Below are 11,098 nucleotides of genomic sequence, written 5' to 3'. Positions count from 1 at the left end.
AAAAAAAAAAAAAAAAAAAAATTTAAAAGGGGGGGGTCTGATCTGATTCAGCCTACATGAAACACACCTGCACATTCTGGAGTGCCAGGTTTTCTCTGCTGCTCCCTCCGTAGACAGAAAAACGTGGATTTCGACCTGTCACCATGCTGAAAATTCCCACAATAGCTTTCACAGCCGTGTCTATGTTCAGATTGATGTGATAGCTGAGAAGAATTCAAACAGAAGTGACTCAACTCGCACAATCTGACTATATAAAATAGCACTAAAAAAAGCAAAAACCCCACCCATAAAATTATGTTTTAAGGCTGCTACCATCTCAGATCTGGTATGAAGAATAACACTTTCCAGAGTCTGTTTCCAAATTCCCATGTCCTTCACCAAATGCTGCTAAGTTTGCCTCACATTTACACACTTAAATAAAGTCTGTAATACTCCTACTTAACACACCTACTATTCCTCTCCCATTTTTTCCTATTTTAGAGTTTGAAAGCTTTAGATGAAAGTCTTTGCCAGAACATGATTTTTTTTCCAGCACTTCTCAATTTGTACCTGCCTATTTGCTCAGCCAGAAGTTTAGCCCTGTTGCAAGTATCCTGGGAGGAGTTCTCACTAGCCATATAGCAAGTGGTAAAGATATGCTTGCAAAATTCTCGAGGATCCTCAGGGACATAGGTCTCATCATTCACAATCTTGCGCACATCAGCCAGCACATCTGCATCTGAGGACAAAGCAAAAGAAATAAAACAAGGGCAGAAATTGTTGTGCTCCTGCTACCCAGGATATGCAAATATCTTGTACGTTTCTTGTATTCCAATTAAGCTTTACACTGCCCCTCACAAATAAAATGACTCCATCACCTAACTCCCCAAACATATTTTCATCTATCAAGTAAAAGAATTACTGATTTTGCTCCTAATTTTGAGATGGACATGGAGATATTAAATCCTTTTGTTCTACGCCTTAAAGAAACTTCATCGAAAATATGAACCAATATGTACAAAGGCTTAGCTAAATGCATGTAGTCTACTTAAAGACAGTTTAAGAGCTTGAACCATGCCTAACCATATTTTGTAGTGCTGAATTTAATAGAAGGAGAAAATTCTCATGATAAACTGAAATCCCAAAACTACATCAGCCAACATTTTGAACGATACTCGAGACAGAAACTAGTCTGAGTTCCACATCCAATTCTTAAACCCAAAATGAAAACTACTAAGCCAATTCAAAGAACCTGAAATCTGGACGCACATTTTTGCTGGAATTTCTGAAGAGCTACAAAGGATTCTATTAGAACTGCGCAAGAGTCTACCATGAACGACCTCTTGCATCTATTGCACCCAGCTAATATTAACTTGTCCGTAACCATTAGTAAGCATGGCTAGCCAGACGAGCACATCTACTTACTTCCATTCTTGACTGCCAGGCAAACCTGGTGACACATAGAGTATACTATGCAAGCTGTAGCAGAGCTGTCAATTCCACCACTAAGAGGTAGGAGAAATCCTGCCTTGAAAATAGAGCAAGCAAGATGTTCCAAATAGCAAAATTAGGAAAAATATATATTGTACCATTCAGAAACATACTCTTGTAAAAGAATTACACATGCATTGTTCAAGTCTGCTTATATTCTACTGGGGAAGAACAAACAAACAAACAAACCAGACCTAGCAAACCCTCTTAAACTCTCAAGGACTGGATAATCAAACAAGTAGTCAGTGTAAACCCTTCAGCTAGAAAAACTTCCAGCATGTCTTTACCCTCTAGTAAGACAGAAGAGCTAAGAAAAAGGATTACATTTTTCATATATGTTTCACTGTTAAACTGAATTACTAGTTCATGTCACTCTGCTTATTTTAAACATCTCCATCACGCCATTAAAATATTTTCCTTACTGAAAAAACAGCGATTCAAAGAAAAAGAAATCCCCTTTGTTAGGTAAGCTTGACTGTTGCTTTCAAAGAAAGCATGATTCCTAAGGCAAAGGTCTGAGGAGCATACGGAAGTCACACTTTGCATACGGGTTTTAAGTCTGAATGAGCTACCAGTGAAAAACTCAAACCTTGCACCTTGGGCTAACATCACTTTGCATTAACAGCAGCACATGATAGCAATGTGTGCTGTCCCTATGGCACAGAGGGAGATGCGTATGCCAAGGCAAAGAACCAAAACAGCTGTTCTTACCTGTTTGCTGCGCCTTAAATAGTCCCAAAGCCAACATGCAGGACCAAGGCTGAAATTACAGAATATGCTTATTCCAAGAGGGTTATGGAATAAGACCTAAGCAAGTCAACATATTTACTGTCGTCTTCCAATGAGATACTTTCTTTACTTAAATATAAATAAGATCTTACGTTTATCTCTTTTTTTGGTTTGTTTGCGGGTTTTGGGTTGGTTTTTTTTTTATTCAAAATAATTTTCAAGCAACAGATTCAGTAGGTGCTTACCTGATCTCCTCCTCAGGACTATGATGTCTCCACTGGATTGGCATACAAGTAGGTACAGCTACATCATCAGAACATGACAGAGCAAAATTCACTTTTACCCTGGGATAAGGATTCACTTTACTTGCCTAAACAGTAGTACAGAAGAATTGGGAAGACATAAATTTTAATATAGCATATACCTATGAAACATCAGATCTATAGAATAATGTGAAAATCAAGACGTGCAAATACTTTTTAAATTCAATAACTATTCAAACTTGGCAGAGTTTACAAACATAACCTCTGTAAAGAATTCTTACCGCTAAGTTACGAGATGAAATCTCTGCTCTGTAACTTCGAACATCCTCCAAGTCCAGAGTGGCAACCAGCACTTCCTATGGAAAGGATTTCAACATTAGATTGATTCTACACAAACAGATAAAAAATGTTTGACAGGCCTAGACTACAAAAAAATGCTGGGGAAGAAGAATGCATGCAACTTTTTTCAATACAGATTTTTATGCTCACTTCACAAGTTATTTCTGATTCAGTAGAATTACTTACATTACAAAGTGAGCACAACTGACTCGCTTCACTGAGTACACCAGGACACTCATAAACCACAACGAATTTATAGCACTTGTCAGATGGCTGAACAATAGGTTCACCATCAGTTGTGGCAAAGGACAAGAGGAAAAGGCAAGAACCATACTGGGGAAAGAGACGGATTTAGCACATGATGTGAGGACACCTACAGCTTTGATGACAGAACTACTGAGAAAGGGCTTTCTGAAATAAAGTTCAATCTATCAAACCTTTTGTCTACCAAATCGGGTCATAATTAGAACACTGCAATCTTTGTCCTTTTTCTCTTAAGGTAAGGGAATATAAATTAACAGGGTCTCTCCTAAACATGGTGATTGCATACGAAAACATTTTCATGAAGTTCCTTCGCTGTGACAGCTCTTCCTCGCTCACAAAAGCAGGAGAGCTACTGTAGATCAGGTCTGGGCAATTTAACTAGGGAAAACCTTGGATCCAGTTGAATAGCATAGTAAAAATATATCTTTTTAGTCCAGAGACATGGGCCTAGTATCTGGAATGTCTGGAATGTGTTGAGCATAAATGAAGCCATACTAATTTCAGCTGTAACTAGCAGCTATAGGTGGAATATATTACCACATCATCGAGTGAAAACTGGGATCCTTGTGCAACTGTCTCTCCATTCATCGAAATCATGGCACAGCCATCATAATACAGACGATCACCATCGCAGCCTTTCTGGTTAGCCAAAATATATATTCCACCATTCTGGGAGGAAAACAAGTATGTAGACAAAAAAATGCTTTTCAGAATTTAGCACCTGACAGCATGTTTAAAGACAAAATGTTATTTCTCTGTTCCTGTCCTTCTTACAATCTTCCTCTGTCTTAACATTGTGAATGATTTATGGCTGGGACTCTCTTGTCATTTGAAAAAGTACTTTGCATGTGACATACACGACAGAAACAAGTAATTACATAAGTAAATGTAGTAAGGGAGCTCTATCCCTTTCACACTGTTGGAAGACAGGAGTCTTCTGTCATTAGCAAGAGTCATTCCCTTAGCCCAAATAGAGAGGGCTGCACTTCTAAATTGACATTCTAAGTTCAAATTGAGATTGAGAAAAGCAGGAAAATGATGACAGAAGCTGTGTTTGGATATCTGAGGACAGAGCAGATACTGTTAAATATAACCAAAGCATGTTAAATTACAATGACAAAGCAGTTGTACAAATTAAACATTTTTCACAGTGTAATGTACATTCATTACTTCGTTTTTGTCCCCATCACTGTTAGACAGGATTACAGTCTAATAACTAAATGTCTTCTCTTCTTTAAAATAAACAGAACTTTCAAAGTAGAAAAATAATATATATTTTAAGTAAGAAGATGACAGGGGAAAAAAGAAATATGAAGTCTGAGTTTAAACACTGATTTCTATTTCCCCTTCCTGATATAGTTACTGATATTTCTCCAACACAATGTTGCTATGTGAACAAAAACCGGGAGAGAAACTGTCATTTTAAGGAAACGAAAGAGGCTTTTGGATGGTTTTATATGTGCCAGGAAAACAATCCCCTCTGTTGACCAAATTACAAGCTGGCAACAAGCTGCCAATTCAGTACATAATGCATATGGAGAGAGACTGTTTAGGCACAGATAACTACAGGGAGCAACCACAGCCACTGGTTGTTTGCCCTTTATGCAGAATGTGCATTCAACAACACTATTTTCTATCCATTATATGAGTGCAATATTTTTTTTCTTCGATGTTTAATAGAATTAAGATCGATGACATCGAATACATTTTTGGAGCATAAGTCTCCAGAGCTGGGAGTTATCAAACTGTTTTAAGGCATTCTGACTCTTCTTTATCCACGTGTGAAAGACAGATTATATAGTTGGCATGCCCATGCAGAACTACGTGCTCCCATGCAAAGTTTCTTCTGGGAGTTCCCCCCGCACACACACAGGTAGGTTTGTATCTCCCCTATTCTCATGCAAATAACAAACAGCCTCTCTTCTAGTCCGCTGCTCCACAGGCCAGAGGGAGCTGACCTGCAATCAAAAAGCCTCTGGCATTTGGGGTCACAGAGCCAGAAACAAGTTACAGTGCTTCACGTTAGAGCTTGATATATAGCAGGGCGCCCCAAAGAAGTACAGTCCCCCAGCCAGAGAGCTCTTCCCCTATAGCTGATTCAATCAGGGAAGGTAATTGCAGGTAAGAAAACAAGAAACTAACAACAAGGACTGTCAAGGCCCCCACACTCATGATGGGTCCTGTCACAGGAGATGAGACTGTTCTGAAAAAAAAAAAAAAAAAAAAGAGGTGCATAAACAAAATATTAATTTTTTTTTTTTTTAAGCATATACCTTTGCTGTGGCAGAATTCACCAAATCCACCCGGGTGTGAGCCTTCCGCAGCACATGGTGACTCCCTGAAGAGTTAGTGAAAATTTCCACACCATCAAGTCCCATTTCAATATGAGGGCTGTCAAAGCAAACGGCAGAAAAAAATTCAGCTGGCAATACTATGCTGTGAATACTGCAGGTATCATTTAAAACCACTGACAAATAAAAACATCTACGTCATTGCCAGTTTTCTGCTTGTCATAGCTCAAACAAGGATAGGACTCTCAAAAACATCTGTTTTCTTGCATTGCCTGACTCTTCTGTCAAAGTCCAGTAGTGGTTGCAGAGGGCAGAAGGGCTTTTGCTCATTCTGTTCTACATGAAATGCCTCCTACTTTACTCAATAGAAGCCTGGGTCTCAAAGAAAGGGAGAATAAGACAATCGTGGTCTGAAAGGGCAACATGGATGTACTCTTGCAGCGTCAGTTGTCCCATTTTCCTTCTCTCTCAGTAAATCCAAAAGCATAAGCAAACAGACCACGAGAAGGAGAAGACTTCCACTGCTTTTGTCTTTCTCCAGTGTCAAAAGAAAAAAACACTAAAAAAATGACGTCTTTGCCTGTAACATACCACACCTTCTGCACTTAGAAGGAAATGAATGTCTAGCCGGGAGATTTGGAAAAACATTGGGAACATTTTATTTTCGTGTTAACTGCAACAGCTTTCATGCAACCACATCTCCATCCCCGCCTCACATCAGACCTTTGTGAATGGGATCTTCTTTGTGGTTGGGAAGAACTTTAAATTGTAACAGGGACTAAAATAATAACAGGAAGTATTACTTAAGGGCACTAGGCTTTGCTTTATTTATTTATATTACTTTATTTATGCTTTACTTCATTTATTTATATCACTTTCCCTTAGTGACCTTTTGTTGTTTCCTTCTGCATTGTCTTTATGCTTTGTCTGATGCTGGTTAAAAAATAAAGCAGAAGGATTAAGCTAACAGCTAAATAGAAAAAAAGTGATACATCTCAAAGTGATGTTGCCTAGAAGCCTACGCTCTAGCTTGTCAAATATAAGAGCTCAATTTGTCTGTTAAGTGGAATGCTTTGGAGGAGTTGGTCAAAGCCGAAGATAAAAATAATAAAGTGAATAAAATAAAAAGACCTACTACTACTCTCAAATTTTTGAGACTAGGCACAGTAAGGGGAAATAATACAGTATTATAATTACTAAACAAAATTGATACAAATTGATACAAAAGAGCTGTCACTTTGACTCTAGATCAAGCTACAGAGATGGATCCAGAGAGGACATTTCAACCTCAGGTTGAACTAAAAGCTGAACAATATCTGGAATGGGAGCACTATAGTTGTCTGTCATTTGTTTCCTCAGGTCATCTTTTTCATTCTGCTTCTCTTCTGTATTTCTCTCCGACCTTCTGTTTCAAATGAATTTAGCTTAAGTACCTAAAATTCTTTTGCCATCCTGCATCTAGCCTAGTGAAATCTTTCCCACGATGTATTTATCGCTCCTAATTATATTTTAGCTTACTGGCACTTTCTGAAAGATATACTACCTGGAAGAATAATAAGCAGATTTTTTCAAACATTTATTTCAGGCAGGTCCAGGGTATGTTTTAGTTTACTTCTCATTTCTTCTTCTCCTTTACCTGTTTGGTGCCCAAAGTTCTTCGCATATTTCTGTCCCTAGGCAGGTATCTTTGGTTGCTAGCACTGCATCCCCAAAAAGAACAGTTTCCTGAGAAAAAACAAGAACATCCTTACACACGTGTAATAGAAGAATCTATTCCATTCAAAACGTTAGCTACAAATCTAAAAAAAAAAAAAAAAAAAGGAATAGTCACTTCTGTGAAATGAGTGACACAGTATCAATCACATTACACTTTCCTTCATTTTACACAAAGTTTAAGTAAAAAAAAAAAACCAAAACCTAAACTGCCAATCTCTGGATTGTACTGAAATTTTGTGTTGAAATTTCAGTAGTATTCAGATCCAGTGCTTTGCTTCAGGACAGGACAACTGCTTTTGAATTAAACGATTTACAAAACAGAGACTGTCTTTTGCTAGGAATCATGCTTTAGTGGGAAATAACCTAAGTTTTAGACCCTTCTGAATCAAGAAGGTTACTTTTTTTATTATTTTTTTACCTCAAAACACATACTCATTTCTAGTCTCAAGCACAGATAAACTCAGTACCAGAACTGTGCAAAATAAGACAATCTTCAAGGTCCGGTATATATAAATAACTGAGGCAAATTTAAAATTTACTTGTTTTGCTGCCAAATACTAACATAAGCAAGGTTAAATTACACTCTCATTTAATGTAACTGAGAACTATCACTGAAACCTATGAATTTGCAACATGACTGACAGCAGAATTTGGTATACTACAGTTTTATGCCACAAATTCTATTCATTTAAATCGCTGAGTCTGGAAGATGCTAAAGGTAAAAAGAAAAGAAAAAAATCCTTTACAAACTTACCTGTCCAGTCACTTCCTGAATTATCCTGGGTAGAAAATATTCCTCCACATGCCTAAAGCAGGTTTACAGGTTGTGAATACATCATTACATAAATCACAGCATAAAAACTGATTCTAATCTCCACATTCTGTCACCTTCTAACATTGATTAAAGAAATTGCACTTCAGTTGTACAGGGCTGTGTATGTTTAAAAAAAAAAAGGACCTTCATGCTTTCTGTGAAATTAATCAGAAATGTTAAGACTGTAAGCTAGCAACGTCCCACTTCGCTTCAGAAATGCATGGTAAACAATGTTCCACCCTAGCTATAAATTAGACCTAACAAAGAACACACCACGCAAGTCAAATACCAAATAAAAGTTTCTCTTTTTGCAGCGTTACTACACGAGTAGCTCAGAATTCATCTGGAATTGACTGGGGTTAAGAGGACGGATGCGCAGGGGCTCTCTCAGGAGTATTTTACTGAGACCATCAAGTTAGAACCATCCTCTGACTACAGGATGAGTGCACGGCATCAAAGATGAGCATCGAGCGTATTTTGCAGCATCATAAGGTATGGAGTTTTCATCCTCTGCAGTCGTTAAAAATCTGACAGAGCTCATCCATTTCACATTGTTTTCCAGTTTAATATTGAACACGATGGAGCAATCGAGCAGATAAACACAGGCTCTTCCAATCCCGAACTGCATATAGTTAGAAAGTAGACACAAGGAAAATGACACTACTACACTGGTTGCAGGATCATTGAGCCACACTTTTCCTTCCAGCTAGCAATTCAGAGCTTGATTGTACTTAATAAGCTTTCTAACCGAGCTTCAATTACATAGCTCAGCTGACTCTGTCTTGCTGCTCACCCTGTAGCAGCACTGATGGATTGGACTGCTGTAGAGCTTTCAATCCTTCTGCTGTGGCTGCAAACGGCAAGCTGTGTTTTTAAACACAATTTTAACAGTAGCCAGCCTACCTTGCTTTGTTCCATGGGGTAAACCATCTAAGTTCCCTGTAGTTTCCTGCATTTGCCAATGATATTTTCGGTCTGATCAGAAGAATTTTTCTTAAAAGATAAAACAAAACAGAAAGGGCGAGTTAAGACCTGATGTACAGCCAAACAAGACTAAAAAAGAACACTGATTAATACCAACTCTTTTCTTCTATTATGATGTTCATTAAACAACTACTACATACAATAATTTTTAAAGTTTCTGTTGGCAGACTTAAGGGTTTTTTCCTGGAGTCTTTCAGAAAGCAGTGGAAATTTAGTTTCTACAAATTCAGAAAGGAAAAAGACAATGGAAGACATCAGTTGTCTCTCTAAAATTTAGTAGATAGGAAGACAACTCTCTCGCTCTACATAGCACTGAAGAATCTTTCTTGAAGGCCAAACAGGTCTCTGAAAGGATACACTAATGTATTGTCTCACAAAACACATTGGAGTCTTTCAGAAAGCAGTGGAAATTTAGTTTCTACAAATTCAGAAAGGAAAAAGACAATGGAAGACATCAGTTGTCTCTCTAAAATTTAGTAGATAGGAAGACAACTCTCTCGCTCTACATAGCACTGAAGAATCTTTCTTGAAGGCCAAACAGGTCTCTGAAAGGATACACTAATGTATTGTCTCACAAAACACATAACTTACTTATTTAAAAAGATCACTCGACAATTGTAGCGAACATTTCTGTGCAGAACAGGCCTGTGAAAATAAGAAGCAGAGTTACCAGTGGCTAAGCTCATTAGATGAAATAAAAAAAGCTACAGAATCTACATCACTACACAAAAACTATTTTTTAGACAACATTGCTACACTGTATCACCAAAAGGAATCAAACAAAATAATACATCAAGTTTTAGCTTCTAATTTTTTAATTCAAATAGTTGTTTGCAAAAATCAGAGTTACTGACCATTCTGTCAGTCTCAGATATATCAACTGCTGCCAGATCACTGGCGTGCCTGAGAAACACAAGCAGACCAGAAGAATCCCCCTGGCTGGGCTAACCGATTTAATCAAACCCAACTCCCTGTGATACTACCAGGCTAGTTCAAAACAAAGCTAGCTTTACGCATTTATAGCAATACTAACAAGTAGGTGTACATGTTAATTGTACAGTTATAATTTATCACTGTTCACTGTCAGCACGTGACTTAGAACGGTTTCAGGGATTTTGACATACATGTGTTGCTTATAAGGATGTCTGCCAGTCACAGCAAGTTACATCAGCCCTGACGTTCCTGAAAGAGTCTCAATTTATAAAGCCCTCTGCGTTACATATAATACAAAGTCTTACCCAAAAGCTTACCCATGGCAATAGGGCCCAGCCATTAAGGTTCCAAATAAATAACTGTAATTATCCTATTTCTCTCTTGAAGTGCTCAACCACCAGAAATCTTTGAAAGGATTATCTTTCAGAAAGTGTCTTGCACACTGCAGTCCTAGTCATGGTAATTGAAAGGGGAAGTAGCGCAGTTCTTAAGATCTGTTTAAAAGTTTGGTGCAGAGCCCTCGCTACCCAGAAACACAGCAGAGGCAGCATTCCCTAAAAACCTACGCCTTTATCATATGTACGCAAAAAAACTTACATTCCCACATCACAGATAATATCTTGAGTAGCGGGAGACTCCAAAAGCTTTGCCAGAACTTGAAACGAATGCAAGAGTGTGTCAGACTCATAATAGTGATCGGAGCAGCCGTAACCACTGCATACGAAAACATAAGAAATAAAAAATTCAGCCACATCAGCACCAGAGCCAAGGGACCAGCACTACTTCAGACAAGGAACCCCTCATCCACACAGGCGATTCACACAGAACACGCAGAAGCAGCACTGTCAACATCATCCCTACTGACAGCACTTAAAACTCCGCGGCACTGCTGGGATATTCCTTTCAAGAGCAGCAGCCTGGGCCCAGGCAGGATTCAAAGCGCTAGTTTCTGTGAAGGAAGACTCGCTGAAATAGGTCAAAAATTATCGGCACCAGTCACGTTTCCAAGACAAGAGAACCAATCTTGCGCTTGCAACGAGAATGTTTTTCTTTGCACTGAGTCATGCTTTGGGCATTAGAGTACTACATGGCTGATTTTCCTATTTACCGTTCTTCAGTAATTAACTGGGAACGCGTCAAACCCCGAACCGACGCAGCGCTCTTACCAGATTTCGAGCTCTGGACCAAGCCGGTACCGGGCTCCCTGGCTCTTCGCTATGTCAATACCTGGAAGAAGGTTGGATTAAACACCAGCCGGACGCTCAGGCCCGGCCCGCCCTGCCCAGACGCCCCCG

General features: G+C 38.7%; 1 protein-coding gene across 1 annotated transcript in view; it reads right to left on the bottom strand.

Annotated features, from left to right (window-relative positions):
• The window catches only part of NADSYN1 (NAD synthetase 1), a 21,640-nt gene that overhangs the window by 8,943 nt on the left and 1,599 nt on the right, over positions 1-11,098 (bottom strand). The window contains exons 2-15 of the mRNA XM_009286655.2: positions 10,970-11,030; positions 10,401-10,517; positions 9,462-9,515; positions 8,790-8,879; positions 7,827-7,878; positions 6,993-7,081; positions 5,339-5,456; positions 3,603-3,734; positions 2,744-2,818; positions 2,445-2,569; positions 2,182-2,230; positions 1,405-1,507; positions 550-718; positions 68-203 (exon numbers count right to left, since the gene is read on the bottom strand). Coding sequence (XP_009284930.2) covers positions 68-203; positions 550-718; positions 1,405-1,507; positions 2,182-2,230; positions 2,445-2,569; positions 2,744-2,818; positions 3,603-3,734; positions 5,339-5,456; positions 6,993-7,081; positions 7,827-7,878; positions 8,790-8,879; positions 9,462-9,515; positions 10,401-10,517; positions 10,970-11,030 — 1,370 coding nt within the window. The remainder of the gene's footprint in view (positions 1-67; positions 204-549; positions 719-1,404; positions 1,508-2,181; positions 2,231-2,444; positions 2,570-2,743; positions 2,819-3,602; positions 3,735-5,338; positions 5,457-6,992; positions 7,082-7,826; positions 7,879-8,789; positions 8,880-9,461; positions 9,516-10,400; positions 10,518-10,969; positions 11,031-11,098) is intronic.

This window comes from Aptenodytes forsteri, unplaced genomic scaffold (genome assembly GCF_000699145.1).
Source record: "Aptenodytes forsteri isolate BGI_AS27 unplaced genomic scaffold, ASM69914v1 Scaffold252, whole genome shotgun sequence".
Taxonomy (NCBI): Eukaryota; Metazoa; Chordata; class Aves; order Sphenisciformes; family Spheniscidae; genus Aptenodytes; species Aptenodytes forsteri.
The sequence above is the reverse complement of the archived record's forward strand: the minus strand, read 5'-3'. Positions and strand labels throughout refer to the sequence as shown.